This window comes from Chenopodium album, chromosome 5, assembly GCF_948465745.1.
Source record: "Chenopodium album chromosome 5, dcCheAlbu1.1, whole genome shotgun sequence".
NCBI classification, from domain to species: Eukaryota; Viridiplantae; Streptophyta; class Magnoliopsida; order Caryophyllales; family Amaranthaceae; genus Chenopodium; species Chenopodium album.
The window spans coordinates 78,645,171-78,672,287 of NC_137838.1; the positions used below are offsets into that span (position 1 = coordinate 78,645,171).

A 27,117-nucleotide genomic window follows, 5' to 3' on the forward strand; every position below is an offset into this window, starting at 1 on the left:
AGAAGATTAGACACTTGAGGAGTTGCAAAGCAAACTGCAAGAAAACAATTGGGAAAAACTACAAGAAAGAACAGATCATAAAGCCCAACCAAATTATTGTAAGCTTCCAAGAATCCAAGATCATGAGCAATGGCTCGTTCAAAGTGAGCAATTGCCATATCCATCTGTCCTTGCTCATCATATATACTACCAAGATTGCCTGGGAAGATCAAAGTCAGTGATCAGAAAATATGGCATTTATATTGATATTTGATAACAAGCATATAACACAACAAAAAGAAAAAAGTAACCCAGCAACAATGGAAACAATTGTGACCAGGTTCAGGAACGAACAACACGACTACACAGGAATACAATATTGCAACGGCAGTAGCAGGCAAAGGATGAGTAGGATGAAAAGGCACCCCCCTGAAGCAAACTTTATAGTCTATCAGAAAGTAGCATCAGATTTAGAAAATAAACAATAATCTTAGATAGATAACATCAGAATCACTGAAGTTATTTCTTCAAAATTAATCGGTCAACACTTTGCCAAAATCAAGTAATAACATAGCATATGATAAAAGTATTAACAGCAACACCAATCATGGCTTGAGAATGAATTCGAACGGTGGTAAAATCAAGAAGAACCGGGCACCATATGTATTAATCTACCACAAAAGGCCTATCTAGCATAAGTTGAACTTGCCCTGACTCTACTCTTAAGCATTAAACATTAAAAGATATTTGCCTAACCAAACGTTAGTAGAGGCTGCTTTAAATAGACATAAGTTCAACAAGAACACAATAGCAAAATAGATAGAAGCAAAAAGGAACACAGACAAATCAGAAAGGTTGTCAATAAAGAGATGGAAGAGCATGTAGTAGCAGACTAGGAGCCGGATAAAACAATAAAGTGGTATATTAAACACATTCAGATGTTTTATTGCTTTAATAACTGCATCAAAATATGGTCAGTTTGCTAGGATCTTTAACTTAAAGCGCATCTGTAAAACATAGGTATCCTCACCATAAGCTATAGCATAGTCAGGTCGGATCTGCAGTGAATGTTGGTAACATAGAATAGCTTCTTGGGGCATTCTCAGAGTCTGTACCAAGGACAGAACCGGTATTAGATGGATGGCATGAACATTATGATAGCCATACTCCAAAAATTTACAGCGTATATTCTAGGACAGCTTACCTTGTAAACATTTCCTAAATTAAGATAGGCATCTACACATGTCGGCTTGTGTTTGATAGCTTCCTGATATACATATGAAGAAGAAAGGTCATACAAAAAGTTTAAGCATCTAAGCACCTTGTAGCACTGAACAGCATTATTATTGTAATCTCCTGTCTCCGTAAAAAGCCCAGCAAGATCGGACCAAGACCAAGCTTCAGGAAGTTTAGGCTGAACACGAAGAGCCTCAACATAACAATTGTAAGCCTGCAGAGAATATAGATTTTAAACAAGTCTGAAACATGGAAAGAAGATTTTGGGACAATTGAGAAACCTTTTTGTATAGCTTTACACTTGTACCATCCTTTACAATAATTCGAACATGATCCAAAATTCCGAATAATTACCAGATTAGGATTCAATACAATAAAACACTAATAAGACAAGGATGTGAACACAACATTTGCAAACTATTACAAGAAAAAAGCAGATTAATAAAATAAAAACATTAAACAAAAAAGTGACATAAATCAAAATCAGTAAACAATATTGACATATTGAGATTACCTTAATTATTGCAATCAAGTAATAGCAGATAGCTACATCAATATTTCCTTTCTTCTGCAAACAGGAAGAGAAGAGATCAAAAGCTTTGTTTATACATTTTTTCATGAAACAAAACAAGTCTGATTATAGAGTCAACACATTCAAATAAATTACAAGGTCTGCAAATTAAAGTACCTTCCATGCATTTTCCATGTCACCATAACACTCTGCAAAATGAGGATCAATTCGATGAGCTTCTTCATTTTTTGCGATGCCAGTATTGAAATCATGCCGCTAAAACAAGTTCAGGAACAAACAGTAAGCTAATAGATTACAAATATCCAAACACAACAAAAAAATTGAACCAATTCAATTAAACTAATATTGAAAAAAAACCCAAGAATATACGGAAGCTTTTCTTATGAATTCTGCTCGAATGGAACTGAAACGTATAATCTTTAAGCGTTTGCACGTCTCTAACGTTCATATCAAAAAACAGGGGATCATTTGTGGGGTCATTGTCATGCAACTGGATCATATTTTTATGATCATTGGAAAATTTGGGATATAGAAATTCATCAAACATGGGTTTTGCAATAGTTAGCCGATCTTTAACTGATTTCCCTGAAATTTTCACGGTAAAAACCTCCATGGAAACTCAGAAAGAAGAAAACAGGGAAGAAGACAAGAGTATGTCGATTTTCTTGAAAATAAAAAGGCGCCTTTCTTTCTTTCTTTAATTAATTTGGATTTTCATAAGCCGTTACTTGAATTATTTATAGGGCTTGAATGAAGTGTTTTATTAGTTGGGCTTGGGCAGGGCCGGGGGAAAGGTTGAAGACTTGAAGATGATATGGGACCGAAATCCTTTTTTGTGAGTCGGGTTACTTATTCGAGGGCTACTCGGTTTGTTAAGTTTTTCTTATTTAGGGGTTAGAAATAATGAATAATGAGCGAATTGGAGCATAGTCATCTTTGTATATTAAAAGCTAAACAAAAGTCAAATAAAAAAGAGAGATTGTTAAATACACCTAGGTATACTGTACATTCATGAGTATTAAAAGCAAAAACTAATTTTAAATATAGTTGAATGTACGGTACACCCGATTATATATAACAAACTCTAAATAAGAGGTCGTTTAATTAGAATTTTTGACACCATCAATTTTGATTTACTTGTGTAAGAAGTTTTTTAATTATTATTTAAAGAAAGTGTAAGAATCTTTAATAGATAGGATTATGTGGGTAATTATGTTAAGTTGGATTATTTTTGTAAAACTAGGAATATATAGTTTGGATTATTAATGTCAAATTTTCCTTCTTAATACTCCAAACTAAATTAGATCAACTATTTAATTAAACATGCTCAATATCATATCCCAATTAAAATCAAGGTTCATGCTCAATAAATATCAACTAACTCGTTATGATTCCTAATTTATCAACATGCTTAGAATTATCATCACAATAATACATCACACATTATTTTTAAGGAAAATTTGTCAAAAATAAGTCAACCTTTATGTAGTTAGTTCAAAATAAGTCAAACTAAGAATAAGTTAATGAACTAGTCAAATGACCTACAACCTACCAACTAAGTGGTTGGCCATATCATGTGGCGGGGGTTACTTGTAGGATTACTTACTCAAGGGTTACTTATTTAGGAGTTACTTGTAGCGGTTACTTACTCAGTTGCTTAGTGCATAATTTGTGTGAGGAAAATCCATGACCAATTAAGTAACCTTTGAATAAGCAACTTCTGAATAAATAACCCCTATAATTTATCCCTGACTAAACAAGTAACCTCTGAATAAGTTACCCCATTTACACGGTGTGACATTGTGACCCAACCACATACAAAAAATTGTGATCAAATCATTCATTTTCTTAATTTAAAATTATTTATATAATTAATTAATATAAATCTTTTTAAAAAATTAAAACAAATCCCACCCCATCACTAACCAGTCCACACCCTTACGCCTTGCCTGCCACCACACGGACCACCTCCTTCACCCCCTGTTTTTTTTTTTTTTTTTTTTTTTTTTTTTTTTTTTTAATCTTTGACATCCCACCGCCAACCCCGACCCCTAACACTTTTCTCTTCTCCTTTTTGAACGTCAGTCGACATCTCCTCTTCTCAACCTGACCCCTTTCTCTTCCCTCTACCTAAACACCAGCCTTTGTCGACTGAACCAACCCAAACCCGCAAAGCCACACCTAAACCCAATGTACCCACCTCGAATCCCCACCCTAACCACCAAAATTTTATCATATCTACCCAAAACCCGTCCCTAACCCTCAAAACCCACTTGAAAAATCCACCCTAAAAAACCCAACACTCATTCAAAAATTGTTCATTGGGCTTGATTGAATTTGATAAGGTGTTATTTGAATTTATTTATAGTCCCCATCTTTATACTTAAAGGATGATAAAGAAAAAGGTACTCGTAAAAGTTAGTAAGGAAATTTTTGTACTCCCCCTTCCACGATTATCTGCACCAAATGTCTTTTTGTGGACACATAGGCAAAATTTTTAGTGTAGATTAATTAAGTTTAGGTGGATTTAATTAAGTTGTAAAAAGGAAGGAAATTGGAGAGAGAAAGTGGTCTCATATGTTTAAGTTTGTTAGTGGGTTAAAGTGAATGGGAAATAGGAGAGAGAAAGTGGTCTCATATGTTTAAGTTGGTAAGATAGTTTTTATACACTTTAAAATTTACTGAAAGAGGAAAGATAAAAAATTACAGAACATAATAGAGAGCACCTAATTATGGCAAATGTTGCAGATAATTATGAGCGGGGGAGTTTATATCTTAAATTATCCTAACTCTTTTTAAAAAAAACAACTAGTGTTTAGGCCCGGGCGATGCCCCGGGTAATTTCATAGGATTAATTATTAATATACATTTTGAATTATGACTCAATTTTTTTTTTGTAATTAAAGTTTTAAGGATAATTTGCCAATTACTACCGCAAGTTAATATCACTTTGTAAATTACTACCGCAAATTAAAAAAGTTGTGAATTACTACCGCAAATTTTTTTAAAATGTTGCGATTACTACCAGACCCCCATTAAACCCAACTATGACGTCATTATATCCCTTTAACCCGTGTTTGACCATGGTTAAGGGCTTTAACCAGCCCCCCCTCCCCCCCCCCCCCCCCCCAAAAAAAAGAAAATGGTTTAGGGATATAATGACGTCATGGTTAAGAACTTTAACTGTGGGTTAAAGTGATATAATGACGTCATAGTTGGGTTTAATGGGGGTTTGGTAGTAATCGCAACATCTTAAAATTTTTTACGGTACTAATTCACAACTTTTTTAATTTGCGGTAGTAATTTACAAAGTAGTATTAACTTGCGGTAGTAATTGGCAAATTTTCCAAGTTTTAATTCATATTATCATTCGCTATATTAATATTTTGTAATATAAAGATAACATCAAAGTATTGTGTAGCTAGGTGGTAAGACATAAGGTTGCGTGTTCAAATCTTAATATAGAAAGTATAGATTATTCCTAACCTTTTTTAAAAACAATTATTCCTAACCCTTCAAACAAGGAACATGAATCATGATATCTCTTTAACTGTTCTATATTTTTGTCCCACAATCACACGGCCACACTCCCAAGTCCCACCGTAAGTTTATATATCTTTTACGTAGTAACTGTTCTATATTTTTGTCATCAAATTTCTGTTACGTTACATTGTTGGAAACCAAAAAAAATAAAAATTCTCTCTTCTATTGAAGCGCATACTCTGAATTCTCCATTGTTGCGCCGTCTGAGCTTTCTGTCCTCCATTGAATTAGCTTCAGAGGTAAGATGTTTTTATATTTACCTTTTGATATTCGAATATCTATTTCACAATCTAGGGTTTATGGTTAATTAAACTATCAGTATTATCAATTTAGGGTTCTTCTAAGATGGATTGTTGAACTCTTGCTTATTATTACTGATGTTATGAATGATTATTCTGATCAATTTTTCTATTAGAGTTTTCATTTGTGCACTTTATATTAATGTTCTTAAATGAGTAGAAGTTAATGTGATTTTTGGAGCCTAAAGTGATGATTGAGTCAATTTTGTTGCAGAACCCTTTAATTGACCTTGAAAGTTTATCGATTTTTCTTTAATTGATATTCTACCAGGTTACTAAGTTTAATAAACTTTGAGTTTGAGGTACATGTGATTTTTAATCCGACTATGAGCTACCTATAACTATGGGATTAGGTTTATTATAAACAGTAGTATATCATAGATGTGAATTCAAGTGTCCGGATTGGGTTTTCTGAGGTCCGGATTGAGTTTTTTCCGAGTTAGTTTTGGGTTGAGTCGGTTTTTGACACCTTGATTACCTTTAAACATTAAAATTAATTTATAAAGTGTAAATTTTTTTGTGAAGGGAGCAATATATCATAAAAATATGTAATTTTATTTCATGTAAGGATAATTTATATACTAATCGTAGATTAATAATCATGGATATTTGATTTCAGGACCTCAAGTTTATGGATTTCTGGTTGAAACGTGATAACCTAGCATTAGATAGGCTATCCAGTTTGCCTATTGAATTGTTGATTCGGATACTTTCTTTGCTTCCTACCAAGGATGCTGTTGTTACTTGTGCGTTGTCTAGTAGAATTAGACGTGCATTTCCATGGATTACCAGCCTAGACTTCAGTGATTCACCTGTATCGAATTGTTTGCAGCATCCATACACAATCTACCGTTTCCCTACTTTTGTCAATTTCATTGATACTGTCCTCCATACACACCAGTCTCGGTATCTCACCAGCTTTAAACTTCAACTAGGCAAGGACTTCGCTGCCACATACTATGTTACTTCCAAACATACTCCTTATGGATGTGTGAAAGGCTGTTTCCCGAACTTGAAGTCCAAGCAAATAAATGCGTGGATTACTTTTCCTTTAACCTGTATTGGCCTAAAGGAGCTTGATCTCCGTATTCATGTGAGGGAACCAGGTGAGCTACCACCAGATATCTTCATGTGTGAAACATTGGAGGTGTTGAAGCTTGATGTCAACCTGGGTCTTGATCAAGTTTGCAGCATGTCATCCTTTCGTCTTCCAAGGCTGAAACTGTTACACCTTCACGCCAGTCTTATTAACGAGGATGGTTTTCTGTCAAGGTTAGTTTCAAGCTGCCCTGTACTTGAAGACCTCAAAGTGGATGCATTTTGGAATCATGTCAAGTACACACGCATTTCTTCGCCTTCTCTTCGGAGGTTATGTTTAGATATGGCTAAACTTGATACATATGATAGCACTGATTTTGTACTTATTGATGCTCCTAATTTGGAGTATCTTTATTATCTTGATAATTTACCAATACAACACTCTATTACAAACATGGATCGTCTGATTGAGGCGCACTTAACCATTGGAAATTCCATCATGGTCCCTACTCCGCCAACACATCCGGGTTCACGGCAAGTAATGCTTAGCCTTATCAGAGTGTTCAATAACGTTCAGCATTTATCTTTGCGCGGCGTGTGGACAGAGGTTTGTTAACATTTCTATTTTGTATACTCGCAATGTTTCTTTTTTATACTTTATATTATGTAATGTGAGATTGACTGATCTGATTGCACCTTTGGTTGAAGAAGTTAAGCTTTGGTGGTGTAAAGGATAAACTGCCAGTGTTTGACAAATTGAAATATCTAGAGCTGGGTTTTTCTGAGTTTAACACTTGGAATAAAGTGCTGGTGCCATTTCTAAATCGTTCGCCGGTCTTAGCAACACTTGTTTTTCCTAATGTTAGTACGCTATCTCTGTGGCTTACATCGATCTTCACTTGACACGGAATAATAAATTAAATTCAAACAATGGTTGATTTTGATTGGCATCTAATGTATTTTGCAGGGATTGATTTGTTGCTGTAATGGTACAGACCGATTTTGCGATTTAAAGAAGACCATCAAGGAAGAAGAATTTTTTGAAAAAAATCTAGCAGTGATTCCTTCATGTTGCAGATCTCATCTTAAAAGAATTGTGATTGGTTCGTACTTTGGGAAGAAGCGGGAACTATATGTGATTCGGTTTTTGTTGAGACATGCATTTGTGTTGGAGGAATTGATCTTAAGGAGAGGACGTGATTATTATGTTCCAGTATCAGATCAAATGACGCTCCAAAGGGCCGTGCAGAGTTTACCAAGGGCCTCAGCTAAATGTACAATTCGGGTGCAGGATTCACAGTTGGACACAATTTGATGTAATGAGAGGACCTGAGTATGCTCCAATATCAGTCATTTACTAATGTAATGTGATGTAATGAATTATATAATAGTTATTGCTTTTATTATTACTTTATTCAAATATGTAATGGTAATAATAAAAGTAAATTTTAATTATATCCCTATCTCTAAATTGACATATACTTCGTACTATACATAAACAGTACTTAATCAAAAATAGAAAATATATTACGGTGTTAGGGGTAAGAATTATCCCACCTTGAGTTAGGCGTACCAAGACTATTTTATCTCAATTGAACCAGCAAAAATAACCGAAATTGAGCAACTTAAATGAGCACCAATATGGGTAACACCTAGTTCAAGGGAGCCTATGTACAAGACGAGCCCAGGATATTGTCTTTGTACACAAAAAATATGAAGTATCATAATTAAAATTTTCTAACTGATACTTTTTCTGAAGCCTCATAAAAATCTCTTGACTAAAATCTCATGATCAATAAAGAGTCTTCAATTTTGGGCAGCAACCGTGGTGTTTCTCCTATACATGTTTTATTTGAATATGTTAAAAAAGATAGCTTGTCATTTAATGCTTGTAAGTTCTCACGCGTTAAAAGAGCTTGTAATACGGTAGCTCAACTTGTGGCATGGTGGGATACGAGTGATATATTAACTTTTCCCAATATCAAGTGAGGAGAAAGAACCAGATAAAGATCCATAACCTGGAGAATATTAAACACATCAAGAATCGTCTTTCCAGGAATCCAAAATGGATAATCATAAGAGAACCTTCATTTCTTACTACTCGCATTCATAAAATGCACTGAAACTTAAGTGAACTAGCCTTTCATTCACAAATGTCAAGGGAAAATAGAAAACAGAAAATTGAACTATAACAATATTGACAGAAACAGAATATAGTCCAGATTTTCTGACAAACTTGGATGCATATATATGAATTTATGCCTAGAGAGCTCTGTAAATTCCCAGCAAGGATCCCATACTAGAAACTGGATTGATCGGTCACTTTTCTGTTCTTCTGTGCCGAAGTGTAAAGGATAATATCCAGTTAGTCGAATTCTCACCCATTTACGAGGTTACTCCTGTTATAGGTACGGTCCATACTGCTGATCTCTTCCCGTTGATAAAATGTAATGTTTTAGATTATCCCTTGTATTTTCCCATATTATTTTTGTGGATACACATCTCCTAGATTACGGAGATGTATACAATTTGAGTCAATCAAGCTACATATTTTTTGATATTTTACTAAAAAAGAGTACAAATCAAAGAGTACAAATCAAAGAGTACAAGTCCTCTAAACAGAAACTAACCAAAAAATTACATTATACAAAGTAACTTTAATCTCTCCAGTCAAGTTACTCCTTAGAGCCCCATCCAGCTTCTTTAGTCTATGATGAAGCTAAATAATTGACTTATCCCACAACAATGGCCAACGTAACTTATCAATTAGGATCGCAACACTTTCCTCATCTGGGTCCTGATAAAACTGAGTCGGAAAGTTGGGTTATTGGCTCAATTAATGGGTGTCCATCTATGTTCAAAATTGCACAGGAATAGTCACTAATAGCCTCTAGAGCTATTGCACCTTCCTGTCCTTCCAATAGTTTCACCACCATTGACATGACAGGACGTCGAGTTGGCTCTGTATGCAAACACCACAATGCAATTTTTATAATCTTCTCAACGTCTTCAGCATTTTGCCTTGTATCCTCATTGCATTCGTTTAGTAGATCAAACAACTGGCACTCCTCAACCTTCTGTTTGACCAGTTGGATGAGAGTGCTTTCCTCAGGTTGAGAGTAGTCCAAGTTCTTCCTCCCAAACACTACTTCTAAGACTACAACCCCATAACTATACACATCCGCTATCTCTGTGATCTTTCGACCTAACCATTCAGGGGCAAGGTACCCTCGAGTTCCTCTCATTTGAGTCATTACATAACTTTCATCCTTGTCAAAAAGTTTTGCAAGACCAAAATCAGATATTTTGGCATTAAGGGCGTCATCTAGAAGTACATTTTGGGGTTTTACATCTAGATGAGCTATTCTTTTTTGACACTCCTCATGCAAATACGCCAACCCCTTTGCAATTTGCAAGATGATCTTTCTCTTAGCATCCCATGTAAGGATGCCTCTTGGATTTGCGCTAAAAATCCATTTATCTAATGAACCATTACTCAAGTACTCATAAACCAAAAGTCTGTGTTTGTTTTCAGCACAATATCCAACCAATTTCACTAAATTCACATGGTGTATGCAGCCTATGGTCTGAACCTCTGCTAAAAATTCCTTTCGTCCTTGTCCAAGATTATCCAAACGCTTTACTGCAATTTTTGTTCCAATCCTCAAACTTCCTTCAAAAACAGAACCAAAGCCACCGACCCCAAGTTTCTTCTTAACATCAAAATTGTTAGTTGCATCCATCAAGCTTTGATAACTAAATTTCACAGGAAAATTAGAAGCTAGTTGTGAGAAACTCTCCCCCTCTTCCTGGGATTCTATCCGTTGCCTTTTCTTCCTGTAACACTTGTACATAAACATAAACATCATGAGAACAACAACTGTGATCACCACCGATGCCACTAAAGCATAGGGAATAAAAGACCTCTTTGAACCCCCACCCGACTCAGAAGAGGAGCTTCCCCCAGAACCCGAAGAACCCGGAGAACCAGGTGGAGCAACATCCTTCCCAATATTCTTATTCCCAGAAGTGAGCAAATTCACCCCAGGACTAAAACTAGGAATTTTCCCACTAATGTCATTATTTGTCAAATCAATCTTCTTAAGCTTGGGCAAGGAAGCTAAAGAAGCAGGGATAGTGCCAGTCAAATTATTATTACTCAAATTCAACTCCGTCAACGATGTCAAATTCGCAAATGCAGGGGAAATGGTACCCGAAAACCCTTGTTTCGCGAAATTAACACTAACTACACGGTGGCTCGAATCACAGGTCACAAAAATCCAGCTATTACAAGCATCATTACCAATCCAAGCATCAGCTAACTTAATTGGATATCCTAAAGCCCCAGCAATATGAAGCAAAGCAGTAATCTGAGGATCACAATCCCCAGAAACATTCCTACAAAAATTATTATATCCCACTCTACTACTTCAACAGTATTGGGAAAATCAGGAAGAGGCCCTTGAATGTTATTGTTACTAATATTAAAATTCTCCAATTTAGGCAAACTAACAATTGAAGGTGGAAGAATCCCAGTAAACTTATTATCCCCAAGTTGAAGATCAAATATCTCAGTACAAGCAGATAAATCAGGAATTGAACCAGTAAATGAATTAGCATGAAGCCATACCTGAGCTAATTGGGTCATACCCGAAACAACATCAATCGGACCCGATAACAACCCACCAACCTGATTATTAATCCAGAAATTCTGAATAGCAGACCTTTTTAACGAACCGGGTAAAGACCCACTCAAATAATTATAGCTCAAGCTCAAATTCTGCAACTTGGGAAACGACCCGAATACATCCGGGATTGGGCCTTCCATATTCGTATTATTAGCAAAGAAACTCCCCAAACTTGGAGAATCAGTGAGCTCGGAAGGAAATTGCCATGGCGCAAGCTTTTCATTAGAAGAAATGTTGAGATTTTGAAGTGAACTCAACCCAGAAAAAGCACCAGATGGAATTGAAGTGAAATTGTTACTATCAAGAAGAACAGTTTGAAGAAGAGTGAGATTAGCTAAGGAAGGTAAAGGGCCGATTAATTCATTGTTTTGAAGAGAAAGAGTGGTGAGTTGAGAGAGGGTATTAATGGAAGAAGGAAGTGTAGTTTTCAAAGATTGAGAAGTAAGATTAATATAGGTAACCCTGTTGTTATTATCGCAATTTACACCATACCATTTGCAGAAATCTGTGGAAGAATCCCAGTTATCCCACCCAGAAAAGGATTTCAACAAGTCCTCCATGACAGATTTGTCATCTGCAAAGGTTGTAGTGAAACTAAGGAGTGTGAGGAAGAAAAGGATTATCATTTCCATTTGGTGATTGGAGAGAGAGAGGGGAGGAGGAAATGTTTTGGAAAGAGAGGAGAGACAGAGAGCATGTAGATAGAGGGAGAAGAAGACTTGGAAGTCTTCCTAACAGTAGTTATACAGAATATTTGAATTGTTTCACATTCAAAGTTCTCCCAAATCTCATTTTTTTCTACTCTTTGGTATTTGACATTTTGGATTGTGCGTGGCTTTTGGATTGTGCTGATTTTTATTAATTAATTGAAAGGTTCCTTTGTTTTTTTTTCACTCCCAAATGAAAGGTTACTTTAATCTCTTTTTCACAGAACCATATTTGTGGAGATGTGATGGAAGGGAGTGCGAAGTGGAGGTTTGTAGGGATATATGGCTGGCCGGAGTCGGGGAATAAGCATCGAACATGGAGTTTGGTGAGACATCTTTGTGAGGGTACAAACTTACCTATCGTGCTCGGGGGAGATTTTAATGAAATTTTGACTTATGATGAGAAAGAAGGGGGAGTTGATCGTGAGAGGAGGGATATGAAGGGATTTAGAGAAGCCATGGAAGCTTGCGATCTTCGGGACTTAGGATATAAAGGTCAATGGTGGACTTGGGAAAGGGGTAGAACCGTTCAAACACGGGTGAGGGAAAGGCTGGACAGGTATTTAGTGTCGTCTGCTTGGGCTACAATTTTCCCTAACGCATCTGTCGAACATCTTATGAAGCACCGCTCTGACCATGTGCCGATTATCCTGAGGCTGACTGCTAGACCGAGAAAGAGAGGAAGGCGAACTAAAAGTTTTAAGTTCGAAACCGCATGGTTGCTTGACAGCTCTTGTGAGAATGTAGTGAAGGGTGCGTGGGAGGATGCAGGTGGGTGTGATATAATGGGGAAATTAAAATTGACCAGCAGCAATTTGTTAGTTTGGAGTAAGAAGAAGTTCGATGATTTGGGTCAAAAATTTGAGAGAGTGGAAAAAGCCCTTCATTCGGCCCAACGAGAGAGAGTTTCGATGGAGAGTTGTGAGAGGTGTGCAAAGCTTGAAAAAGATTTAGATGAGCTACATTGTAAACAGGAAGCGTATTGGTTCTTGAGGTCTCGGGTTTTGGAGGTTAAGGACGGTGATCGCAACATGAGCTACTTTCATCACAAAGCATCTCAACGAAAAAAGAAAAATTCTATTGAGGGACTTTATGATGAAGATGGATTTTGGCAGGAAGATGAGGATTTGTTTGAAGGAATTGTTGGTAACTTCTACTCGCAATTATTCACCTCGTCCAGTCCGTCAGATGGTGGTATCGAAGATGTGTTGCAGCATGTGAAGGCAGTAATTTCTAGCGAGAAAAATGAAGAGCTCATGAGACCGTATACAAAGGATGAAGTTTTTGCAGCTCTGCAACAGATGCACCCTTGCAAGGCCCCCGGACCGGATGGTATGCACGCTATATTTTATCAAAAATTTTGGCATATAACTGGGGATGATGTTTATAATTTTGTTCGTAGTATTTTATGTGGCATTTCTACTCTAGAGCATGTCAATAATACTAACATTGCTTTAATTCCGAAAGTAAAATCCCCGGTTAATATGTCTGAATTCCGGCCAATTAGCTTATGTAATGTTTTGTATAAGCTAGTTTCGAAGGTGATTGTGCTTAGGTTGAAGTCAATTCTTCCCGAGGTTGTGACAGAAAATCAGAGTGCTTTTGTTCCTGGAAGACTTATAACTGATAATGCTCTTATAGCGCTAGAATTGTTTCATACTATGAAGAAAAGAAGTAAGAGCAAAAAGGGCACAATTGCATTGAAATTAGACATGAGCAAGGAATATGATAGAGTTGAATGAGGTTTCTTGAAAAAATTACTTCTTACGATGGGTTTTGATGGCCGATGGGTGAATCTTGTGATGCATTGTGTGACTTCAGTTTCTTACTCTTTCATTATTAATGGAAGAGTGTGTGGTGCTGTGAACCCCACTCGGGGCTTGAGACAAGGAGACCCTCTCTCTTCTTACTTGTTCATTTTGGTGGCCGATGCGTTTTCTCACATGTTACATAATAAAGTGCAGACTAAAGTGTTACATGGGGCGAAAGCGAGTAGGAGTGGGCCTGCTATATCTCATCTCTTGTTTGCAGATGATAGCTTACTTTTTGCTAGAGCGACACGACAGGAATGCGAAGTGATAGTTGATGTACTCAACCGCTATGAAGTAGCATCCGGGCAAAAAATTAATTATGAGAAGTCGGAAGTGTCTTTCAGTGGAGGGGTAAGCGCAGAGCAACAAGAAGAATTGATGGGGGTACTCAATATGAGACGTGTTGATCGACATGGGAAATATTTGGGTATCCCTACCTTGGCAGGGAGATCGAAAAAGGCTATTTTTGGTGCTCTTTTAGACAAAATATGGAAGAAGTTGCAGGGTTGGAAGGAAAAGTTGCTATCGAGGGCCGGAAAAGAGGTGCTTCTAAAGGCCGTGATTCAAGCAATTCCAACCTATTTAATGGGAGTGTACAGATTTCCTAGCTCGGTTATTCATAACATTCGATCGGCGATGGCGAGGTTTTTTTGGGGTGACTCAACTTCTCAACGGAAAATTCATTGGAAATCATGGGAGGTAATGTGTACTCCAAAATGTGCTGGAGGTATGGGCTTAAGGATTTAGAAGTGTTTAATGTTGCTCTTCTTGGAAAGCAAGCGTGGCGGCTCGTTTCTAGAGAGGACTCTCTTTTAGGGAAGGTTATGAAGGCGAAGTACTATCTGAATAGTACTTTTCTTGACTCGTACCTAGGTATGTCGGGAAGCTACTCATGGCAGAGCATTTGGAGTGCAAAGGCTCTTGTGAAGGAAGGAATCATTTGGAGAGTTGGGTGTGGAGCTAGCATAAACATTTGGAAGGATCCTTAGGTAGCCGATGAAAATGGGAGGTTTATTACAAACCCGAAAGCAGAGGATTTGTGTATGGTGAGTGATCTTGTGGACTTTTCAAGAATGGAGTGGAAGGATGAAATTATTTCTGCCAGATTTAATGAGCGAGACAGAAAATGTATTCTAGCAATTCCTCTAAGTATGAGAGCTCCTAAAGACAAAATCACGTGGGCGTTTTCAATGGATGGTGAATACTCAACTAAGACTTCATATATGCTTGGTAAGGGTTGTGATTTTGACTTGTTTCACCAAGTTTGGGTGGAGTTATGGAGCTTAGAGGCCTCCCCGAAAGTCAAGCATTTTTTATGGCGTTGGTGCACGAATACGCTGCCAACTAGGCTGCTGCTTTGCTCTCGACACTTGCTGGAATCTGCAGCGTGTCCGTGGTGTGAGGTTGGCGAGGAGAATACATTTCATGCGATTTTCCTTTGCACTCGTGTCTGGGACTTATGGGAAGACTGTGGTTGTGCTGCTGCCAGACCACATGAGGGAGAGAATGCTTGTGAATTGATAGTGAGATGGAGTACATTAGGGGCAAGAGTTAAGCAGAGAGCAGCTTACCTTGCCTGGGTTATCTGGACAGAAAGAAATAACAAGGTACATGCTGGGACTGTGACCCCTAATGAGCTGTTGGTGTCTCGAGTTCGTCGTTTGGCTGATGAGTTTGGAACGTATAATAAAAGGGTCTACTCAACACCCCCTTGTAAAGCTCGGCCTAGCATGAAGAAGTGGGCTGCCCCTCCTACAGGTGTGGTCAAGGTGAATTCCGATGCGTCTTTGTGTGATGAAGGGTGGGTGGGCTTGGGAGTGGTAGCTTGAGACCATGAAGGGAAGGTATTATTTTCAGCAACCCGAAGAGTGAAGGCCTGGTGGCCTCCCGAGATAGCAGAAGGAAGAGCTCTTCTCCTTACTATGAAGCTTGCACACAGGTTTGGTTATAAGGAGGTCATTCTTGAATCGGATTGCCAAGTGCTCGTGAATCGACTATCAAAGGCTGCGACTTTCTTCACTGATTTTGATAATGTGTTAGAGGATATTTTGTCTTTTAGTTGTGCTTTTACGTCTTTTAATTGGTCTCACGTTAGAAGGGATGGAAATAATGTAGCCCATCACCTTGCGAAGCTAATGCCGTTTGGTGTTGAACAAGTTTGGATCAATCATTGCCCTGAAATGGTTGCTCCTTATGTACTGTCGGACACTTTGTCCATTGATTAATAAAATGCATTAGCTCGCTTGCCCTCAAAAAAAAAAAAAAAAAAAAAAAAGTCAAAGTATTTGACATTTTATATATATTTTTTAATAAATAAAAACTACACCGTACTATTGTTCTACTGTGTACAACTGTACAATCTATCTATCTATTAACTTATACTAAAAGCGAATAACTAATGACACTTGTCATGACCTTGTGAAAAATTTTCCCGCCTTTTTCGTTTTTTTTTTTTTTTGGCAAAATGTGTAAGTAAAGTTAGTAAATGATGTACACAGTTTATACTACATTTTACCCTCGGTTTATAGCTATTTCTATGTGATTTCTAAGCTCTACGGAGCTATTTCTCGCTAATATCCTCTTCTCTAGTGTGGCTTGGTCTATTTGATTGATTTTACAGGCATATGAAGATTTTCGGATGATTTGGATGCATTTTGGATTGCCACGAGAGCTTAGTAGGATGGAAGAGATTTTTCCCGTGTCCGCCCTGGAGGGCAACATTGCCCTGGCAGCCAGGGCGAAGAAGAAAAGAAGCGAAGAAGTTCAGCCCCCGTCCGCCCGGACCGGGCGGAATTGCCCTGGCAGACCGGGCGAACAGGATATCGTATTTTAAGCCAAAGTGTTGGTCGCGTCCGACCGGGCGGCTTTGCCCGGTCTGACCGGGCGGAGTTTCGCGGATCTTATTTTCAGTTTTTTTCGGATTTTCTTATTTTAAGGGATATAAATACCCCTTTGTAAAGCCGATTAAACTTACTTAGTTATTATCTTAGCAGTTTTTAAACACTATTAGAACCCTAATATTCTCTCTAGATCTAGATTAAATTGCACTTTCAAGTTTTGATCTTTGTTCATCAACAATTGGTACTTTTCTTCATTCAAGCAATTGGTATTCATCTCTATTTCTTCTTTTACTTTTAATTGCTTATTAATCATGCTTTCTTCATTGATTATTGTTTTTGCTTCCATTAATATGTGTGAGTAGTTCTTTATTCCAAGATCTAGCGAAACCCGAATATGATTAATGCATGATTTAATTCTTTAAATTCTCTAATAATAATTGTATTTGATTTGCTTAATTGATTATGTTTATGCCAATACTAGATTAGGGATAATTGGTATTGTTATTAATCCTTTGTTTTTATCGCAACGGGAGTTGGGTTTTGACGGATTTGAATACATCAATCAAGGGTTTGAAGTTTATCACGGGAGTAGTTGAACGGATGATTAGGAAGTTAGAGTAATGTGCTTAAGGTCTCTAATTTACATGATTCCACGGAAGTAGGCTTGATTATGATTAGAGAAGCCATTGATAACTCGAGAGAGACCATTGGTATTATTCATGGATTACTTTTCCTCATTAATCAATTGAATTATATGTTAGGGGTAGAACGACTATTGCATTAATTGTATTCGTGGTGAAGCTTGATCTTGGATGTTTTTAGCATTGAATTGTGCATTTTATTAGATTTTATCGTTTTAATTAGTTCTTTAGATATTGATTCCCACTTATTTGATTTGATTACTTGCTTAGTAATTGCTTGAGTCTATTTAATTAGTTGAACTATAGTCTCTTGGGATCCGACCCTTGCTTGCCCGTCTATATAGTAGTGGTCTAGTTAGGTTTATTTTTGTTAGGTACGCGACACGTCTATCAGTATACTATTTACATCTTATGATATATTCTTTCCAATTTGACAATCATATGTATTGCATTTATACCCAAAAGAAATATTTCTACATATCTTTCATATAGTTTATATTTTGTAATATTATTATTATCAAAAATATTTAATCGTGCATTGCACGGGATTTTAACATAGTATAATACTATTGGTGAAATCGTATACACAAATAATGGAGAATAGTTTAATGAGTATGATTTGAACAAGAGTGTATACTTAGAGTCTGTTCACTTCAGTTTAATTTCAATTCAATTTAACTCCTAATTTCCTTCTCTAAAAAAAATATTCATTTCATCTCTATTCAGTTCAGTTCAATTCAATTCAATTTAGTTCAGTAAATGTGAACAAACCCTTAAGGTTGAATGGAGTAAATTTTAAGAAAGAATTTACAAATAAATAAAATTAAAAAGGGTAATGTTATATGTAGTCCTAAGGGTTATATATAAGCATTAAATATACTCTTGGAAATTATATAAAACTAGTTCAAAACCCGTGCTATGCACGGTTTTACAATAATATTTTACTATTTGTTTATTTTTTTTAACAGACTATTTGTTTATTAGAAACTGTACAAAACGAATCATTAGAAATACAAAAAAAATATATATTTAAAAAGTACAATAAACATTGTGATATACCATAAGATTAATCTCAATATCTAAATTACATTACATTTAATGTGAGACAGAAGAATTAATTAGATTTTAGTATCCGTAATAATGTAATATGAAAGCTACCCTTTTCTTAATTAAAAAAAAAAATACTAACTATTCATGTTTGTTTGGTTGGGGAAAAAAAAATCTTTTTTGATGATATATTAATAGTACTCGTATTATGTAATTTGACCTAACATTTCATTCAATATAACTATATTTTTTAATTTTATTTATATTATTATTGTTGGATATCACTCCCTAAATGTAAGGCAAAAACTTCTCCTTTAGATATAGTAACACACTTATATCAATAATAAATAAATAAATAAATAAATAAAACTTAAAAGGTAACAAAATATTTTGGTGGGAAAAATTTTCATATGGTGATGACACGTGTACTTAGGGATAACTACGGGGATTACTTTAGTATTAAGTACTAGCATAATGCCCTTGCATTGCACGGTTTATAAATCAAATCATTATTTTTTTTGACAAAAGCATGATTGATCTCGTAGGAAAAAAAAAAATCCTAAGATAATTCAATTAGTAATAAAGGGCTTATTTTCTCTAACAAATAATTAATTATTAAATTTTTTTCCAGTTGCAATAATGGTTGATACGTAAATAAATTAAAGAAAGATGTGATTTGAATAGTATTTTATGTCATTTGCAATTCTTTTCTTTTATTCCCTATTATTTTTTTTATAATGTTATTTATTATAATTGAAAATTAAATTAATCATTTTGCCCCACATAACTACGTAAGAGAAGTAGAGGAAAAACTAAATTTACTTGTCATACATTCCGCATATTACTATAGAAGAACAATGGAAGAAAAACTAAAATTTACTTGTCATACAATCGGTTCGGTATCTATACAATCTAAACCTATTTTACCCGCCGCATTCACTATCTACAAACACGATAATAACCTTATATCTTATTCACCGCCATATTTTACAGTTATCTAAGCTAAGCATTGTGTCAAAAACTTTTACATAATATCCATATAACTAATCAACAACTGATGATTGAATATACAACACAAATATATAGAAATGGTTATTGATAAATTTTATATGATTAAAAAAATATTTATTAAAATAATATGAATTAAAGACATATTTTATCAACTAACCAATCATGTATGTAATGTATTTTTTTACGAACATGTATTTTTATACAGTAACTATGAATGTTATAAAACTCATAAAATTACATATTAAATTATTTAAATTTTGAATATGAGCATTACAAGAGTAAGAAAATATGAAAATTTAATTGTTATAGAATGAGAATATTTTTTCATACAAATTTTATTAGATATTATTTATGTTAAAACCATAAACTATTTTACGTATGCATCATTTTTTGGCATAGTTTTGCTTACTGTATACTTGTTTTCCTTGTAGGAAATTAGGCCTACTTTATAGCTTACCATATGTAGCTTACAATGTATATAATGCCTTTGATAAACTTGTTAATATTTACCGAATTATCTTCTTTCATTATAAACATAATATTTTAGAGAGAATATGAATTACCATACATACATATGTTATTTTGATATTTTTTATACTAAATTTTTTTATTCTTATGTAGCTATTATTATTTACATATACTAACATATTTTATGATACTTTTCTTAATATACCGTGCATGTGTATATGTCTATTACTTTACTATAATAGACTTTACTATAATAGTTTATGTATTTATTTAGAATAAAATGTATAGATTTTTTTTATACATATGGAAACATAAATGTATAATAATAAAATAAAAAAAAATTAATAAAAGACAGCGAATCATAATAAGACATTTGTCAGTCTCACATTGAGGCGCTTGTCTTTTAGTATAGTATATGGATGGATAGATAGATAGATAGATAGATAAATGGATGCTTAACGCTTTGAACTACTTCCTTTGCTCCAAAATATATTATGATATAAAATATAAATTTATTTGATAATTTTTGAGAATTATTATCTAATAATTTTTTTTTGAATAAAATTATAATTCAATCTGTTAATTTAAAATATTAGTATTTTATCAAAAATAAAACTCTTAACTAACAATTTTATCCTAATATTCAATCCAAATAAATTCTAAACTAATTTTTTTTTATCTTATGAAGTTTATTTAAATCTATCCGCTGCCTCGTGACCTAGCTAAAAGTTTAGCTTTATACAAATTCAAAACCTGTGCAAATGCACAGTTTTTCAATAATATTTTGCTATTTGTTTATTGGAAACTGTACAAAACGAATCATTAGAAGTACAAAAAAAAAAAAGGTACAATAAACATTGTGATACACCATAAGATTAATCTCAATGTCTAGATTACATTACAGTTAATGTGAAATGGAAGAATTGATAAGAACACATTTTGATGATATCCTAAATAGTATTTTAGAATTTTACGTAACATTTTATTCAATACCACTATATTTTTTAAATTTTATTTAAATTATTATTGTTGGATATCACTCCCTAAATATAAGGCAAAAACTTCTACTTTAAATATAGCAACAAACTTATATCAATAACAAAAATAAAAATAAAAATAAAAAATAAAAAAGAAAAAGTAACAAAATATTTTGGCGGAAAATTTTTTTATATGATGATGACACGTGTAATTAGGGGATAACTACGGGGATTACTTTAGTATATAAAGTATAGATAGATAGATTAGTAATTCATGACAAAAACACGTGTAAATTAGTGTTATTAGTGTTTATATTTTGATGATTTCTTAACTTTTTATGATTTTCAAATGTAAATTTAATGCTTATATGTAGTTCTAAGGGTTATGTATAACATTTTCCAAAAAAATCTAAACTATTCTTTATTTAATAATTAAAAAAAAAAAATAAAAATCCAACTAATAAATAAGTGATACGGAGTTGAACAAATGATAAATAAGTGTCTATTAACAACTATCATAACACTATTCGGGGTATTTTGTAAATTAAATGGGCAAGTCTAATAATTTTGGATATAGTTTGGATTGTTTTGCAAAATTAATTACTTGCCCTAAAATCATGTAGTGTGATCTTTGTGATATTTTTATTTTTATTTTTATTTTTTATATCATAAATAATTACACATAATGACCATCTTTAAAAGGTTGTCCTTATAAAGCTAACAGTAATCAAAAAGACTTGCGTGGACCTAGTCCATTATTGTGGACCCGAGTTCTATACACACGCAACTGACTTTATATTGAACATAGTGACCATTATTTTTAACATAGTAACCTTATTTTTAACCTAGTAACCTTTATTAAAACTAATACAACGTTTAATAATATTGTGAACTTAAAATACGACGCTATTACCCTAATTTTAACATAGTGGCCTTTATTATTCATATTGATCGGTATATAAAATATTTCATTACAAAAATAACCACTTAGGCCTATATATTACCAAAATGATTTTTATTTCAATATAGTGACCTTTTTTTTTTTTAATTATAGTGACTTTTTTTTATTAATAAAACAACCATACTTTCTCTAATGTTAGTGGTCCACGATAAATTAGTGTGAACCAGGTCCATTTAAGAATTTGTCAACAGTAATTTGACACAATACGTTAGAGTAAAACATCATCCATAACTCATAATTAACTTGAATTTTTTAAGATTATATTAACAAATTTTACCATTCAAGATGAGCATACCACATTAGTTGAGATGAATGAGAGTGAAGGATAGCTCAAGTGATTAGAGCTCCCTTCCCGATTTCATGAGATCATGGGATCGATTCTCACCCCTGCCCTTGTGGCTCTCTAAACACCAAAAAACATTAGTTGAGATGAATTGTTTTTCATGACTTCTTTAATACGAGTATAGTAGTGGGTCCAAGAATGAAAAATGTCAAGGCTTCATGGCAGTCTGTAATCTGACTTTCTTAAACCTCCTAACTATTACTATTAGCAAAAGTCAAAAGTTTTGGAGTAATAATATTCCAGCAAAAGATACATTCTCACTAGTACTATTACTATACTTGTATGAGGGAGACCTCGTGGTGCAGTGGCACAATAAGTCGTCTTGCATCCTCGAGGTGCGAGGTCTGATCCTCATTAGTGACAAATCCCACCCCCTAATGTTTCCTGTGATATAAACCTTCGGATGGGGCTCGATTAACCTTATTTAAAAATAAAATAAAAACTATACTCTACTTCCCAAAAACAACCGTTTTTATTTGAATAAATTAAAAAAAAAAACAACCGTTTTTATTTAAGTGTCTCATTACTCCGTATTAAATTTAGAAACCTCACTCACATTACAGGTATATATTAAGAAATTTTGACATTTGCAATCAGGAAAAACAGCTCGATTCACATTTGCTACCGTTTAATTTTTATTTATTTTTTTCACTTAGCTACCACCTAAATCAGAGTTTGTTAGAAATTACAACCACTTAACGAAACCTGTTAAGTTTATTAAAAAAAAAAAAGAGAAAAAAAAAAAAAAAAAAAACCTAGCCACCCCTTCCCCTCAACTGCCATCTCTCCCGCTTCCACCTGCCGGCACCAAAAGCTTCGGCCGGCACTGGCGACCCCACCACCTCCCTTCTCCCTACCTATGAAGCCAACCCCCCTCCCTTTTCCCCACCCATGAAGCTAACCCCTCTTCCCATTCCCCCACCTACGAAGCCAACCCCACCGAAATCAACCCCCTCCCCATTACCCATATCAGAAGCGACCCCCTCTCCTTCTCCCACCCAAAAACTGACACCCCTAACCCTAAATCATCGGCTTAAAGCCACCCTAAACGGGTTTTAAGGTTTCGGTTATGGTGGTTTTAGGGTAGTGGTTTAGGGTTTGGGGTGGCCAAAAAGGGTAGGAGAAGGGGAGGGGGTCGATTCCAGTGGAGGGAACGAAGAGGGGGATTGACTTCGGTGGTGGGGGGTTGGCTTCGTGGGTGGGGGAAAGGGAGGGGGTTGGCCTAGGGAGGGGTGGGGTCGTCAGTCGTAGCTCTGGGCGTCGGCCCCCAACATGGGGGAAGGGTGGCAATAGGGTGGCTGGACAGTGGTTAGGCCCTAGTGACGGAAATAGTTACGGTGTAAGACATCGAGTAGTAATTTCTAACAAACTCTGATTTAGGTGGTAGCGAAGTAAAAAAAAAAATATTAAAACGATAGCAAATGTGAGGTGTTTTTCCTTGTAGCAAATGTCAAAATTTCCTACATACTATTTCTTTCATTTCAATTCCCTTTCACCCCACTATTATATTATAATATTTCTCCTTCTCACGTTATACCTAGTGGTTCTTTATTTATATTTCTCTTTTATTTTTCCAAATAATTTATTCTTAACCATGCCCACTTATTATATATTATTTTACTTTTTTTTATCTAAAACTCCGCGCACACCCCATTACCCCAATAAGGAACTTATAAAAACAAAACGAAGGAGTAATCATTCCAACACTTGGATGAAACTTTCTACAACCAAAATCTAGGTCGAATAATTGATACAAGACAAAGGTAAAAAGTTGTCTACTTTCTTTTAGAAATAAAGCAGAATAACAGGAGACAATTAAAAATATGTTACAGTGTTTACTTATTGACCTTTAATAAAGACTTTCCAAAATTCCATGTCAGCCAATACACAGTTGTAGTAACAAATGACAAGTGAGGATAAAATGTTTACGACCTTGCCTACCAAAAAAAAAAAAACAAATTTTATAACCTTGGAGATAAACTGTTACTGAAATTATAATCGTCTTTTCAAGTATTAGTGGAGGGGTACATGCGTCTTTTTATGTACTAGTTGAGGGGTATATGTGTAATTTTCTCAGAAAATAGTAAATGCAAGCTGCAAATAGTAATTGGACAGCTCACTAAAAGTGATGAATAAATGACCACACTTTTTCAATATAAATGCCACCAGATTAACAAAAATTCGTTTATCAGATAAAATTGTATTTGCCCGTAAATTGGTGGAAGCTTCATTAATTTTTTATTTTTTATATTTATTTAACAAAGAACCAGTAACGGTAATAGTAGTTTTATACATAATTATATGTGACCTTGAATGTATTTGAAATTATTAAAAATATGCAAAAAAATAAAAATAAATAAATAAATAAAATAAAATAAAATAAAAAATTAATAAATGCCTCAAAGGAGCACTAGCTTCATTTATAACTTGTAAATCAAAAGAAAAAGCAGAAGGTATACCAACAGAAAAGTTATTATACCAAAACTTCATACGCAATTCATTCAAAAGCTTATGATCTACGTATCAGGTCACTTAGTTACCCATGCGCTAAATCTAACCCAAGAAATACTAGAAAAATTATAATATTTTCTATAACATTTTGGTTGTATAATGCCTATAAAACTATATAAATAATTTTACATAATTTGTTAATTTATAAATAATTTGTTAATTTATAAATTATTTTACGTAATTTATTTGTATATTAATAATATAAATATTATGAAAAATTGGTTTTAATAATCCCAAATTAGGCCAATTTTCTTTAAATAATCTCGATTTTTGATTATTTTTTTAATGATTCTAATTATCTACTGTATGAATATTATTTCAAATTCTATATTCATATAAGAAAGTTTTTTTTTTTAAATTTGTTTTTAGAAAGATCTTATTAATATTGTTAAAGCTAAAAAGCATAATATCCTTCAATTATTACCTGATGATGTTATAAATCACTCCCTATTATTTATAGAGTATGGGACATTTTTTTTTTCTGAAACCAAGGTTGATCGGTTGTTTGATAATAAAAAATCAATATAAAGAAACATGAGGCTAATAAAGGTTATGGTTAATTAATCAAGAATTCAAGTTTAATTGAAATTAAAGTAAAAGAGTTTGATCGGGAAATGAAAAAAGAGAAAAACGAAATGTGGTTCTATGTTCATATAGTTCCCGTTGTAATAAGTATTGTTATTTAAATTTATATTGTGTATTATTTATTTTTATTTGGTTGATTTAGGATATTAATTTTTAGAATTATTCCAAATTCCTTTATTTTGTTTTGAAATTTGTCTATTAACTTATAATTCTTATGTGTAAGGACATGTTTTTCCTCTTGTTTATGCACTTGACTTTAATATTGAAGAGATGGTGAATTTTATAAAAATTTCTGATCATTTGCATCGTGATCTTGTCTTTCTTCTATATGTTGAAGATGATGGGTTAATGAAATTATTAATATTTGATTTATTTTAAATAAATTATGTTCTATATTATTTTATAGGGAAATTATCTTTGGCAGACCTCTAATAATAAACATTCTCAGTGGTAAAATGCAAAAAAAGTTAATATCCTTGGTAAACTATGTTTTAAAAAGTTAAGTCAATGGTAACATTTAGCAAGATAATTAGCATTTTAATTTTTATTTGTATAGAAGAAAATTGCAAATGGGTAGTGCTACCCTAACTTTTTAAAATTAGGGGGTAGTTTTTTTGATAAAATTTTTTATTGGGTAATTGTTTTCAAATACCCCTATTAAGCATGTAGTTCCTGAAAAATTTTCCTTTTTTATTTTTATTTTATTTTTATTATTTTTTAAAACAAGTATTAATGTAAATAAGAGTAAAGAAAGAAAAAAAAGTCTTAATTCATTTTAAACGCTTCACCTTTTTCTAGGAATATGCAAAGTTTAACCTCGTTCAATGAAAATTATTGGTTTTAACCAAAATAATTAAAAGCTATGGAGTACTTGATTAGTTGATATAGTTTACACCCAATATTATTTCTTCTTGAGTAAAACTGATTAAACATATTCTAACTACAATATCAATTCACATGTTAATAAATCTGTATTTCTTAATCGAAACTCATCAGGTTGAGCAACCACCCATTTGATTATATGCATCTACTAAGTGTTTATTACTTTACTAAAGTGGCTAAGTGGCTTTGCATTACTACCTATTTCATTCCATTAGGTAAGTTTTAGAATATTTTTTTTCTAAAGTTTAATTACCTTTCAAGCATAAGTCAAATGAAAATTAAACTTTTGATAATCTCTAGCCTTCTTCTTTAGTGAGCTACATTTATAGAATTATTTCTGTTTATTTGCATGTTTTAATATTAGCATATAAACCTCACATCATGATTAACATTGATATGTCATACTTTTAACTATTCTAACTTTAGCTAAATCTTTACTCTGTTGGATTTAGATAATTATGACTACTTTATGAAATTATAAGTTTAGCCAACTCCCATTTGCAGATGTGATATTGTTCATTGACAAATGAATATACTTTAATTTATTTCATCAATAAATTTTTTGATCTTGTAGTTATATAGCGTTAATTTGTAATTTAAAATGCTAATGAAACACATTGGATTAAAAAAAATGCAAAATTAAAGTTAATTATTTGTAAGTGAATCAACATTAAAAAAAATAAAAACATATACAAAGTATAAAATACGAAATATTATAGGGGCCTTTTTCTATTGTTTTGCCTAGGGCCCATAAAATGTCAGAACCGGGGCTGGATTGAGGGAGGAGAAGTTGTTTTAGAAGAAATTGATGAGATGGGAAGAGGAGGAGGAGGAGAGAGAAAGTGATGTATGATGTTATTACTCAAAAATGAATGTAATATTACAATACTGTACTTCGTAATTACAAAGCTGTATTTATACATCTTACCAAACTATGTAATAACTAACTATTTAAGCTAATATTCCAACAATATACTCCAATACCCTCCTCTGAGACAATATACCACAAACTATCCTC

At 33.8% G+C, this 27,117-nt stretch overlaps 1 protein-coding gene and 1 pseudogene across 1 annotated transcript; one reads left to right on the top strand and one right to left on the bottom strand.

The window, feature by feature from the left end:
* The first annotated feature begins 5,362 nt into the window (after window positions 1–5,362).
* On the top strand, window positions 5,363–8,079 carry LOC145631225 (F-box/LRR-repeat protein At4g14103-like). The gene is made up of 4 exons (XM_081683315.1): window positions 5,363–5,529; window positions 6,209–7,234; window positions 7,336–7,488; window positions 7,595–8,079. Exons 2-4 carry the CDS (start codon window positions 6,221–6,223, stop codon window positions 7,940–7,942), a joined length of 1,515 nt encoding a protein of 504 aa, XP_081539441.1. The 5' UTR covers window positions 5,363–5,529; window positions 6,209–6,220; the 3' UTR covers window positions 7,943–8,079.
* A 674-nt stretch (window positions 8,080–8,753) lies between these two features.
* On the bottom strand, window positions 8,754–12,223 carry LOC145631226 (receptor-like kinase TMK4 pseudogene; annotated as a pseudogene).
* Between the last annotated feature and the right edge of the window lie 14,894 nt (window positions 12,224–27,117).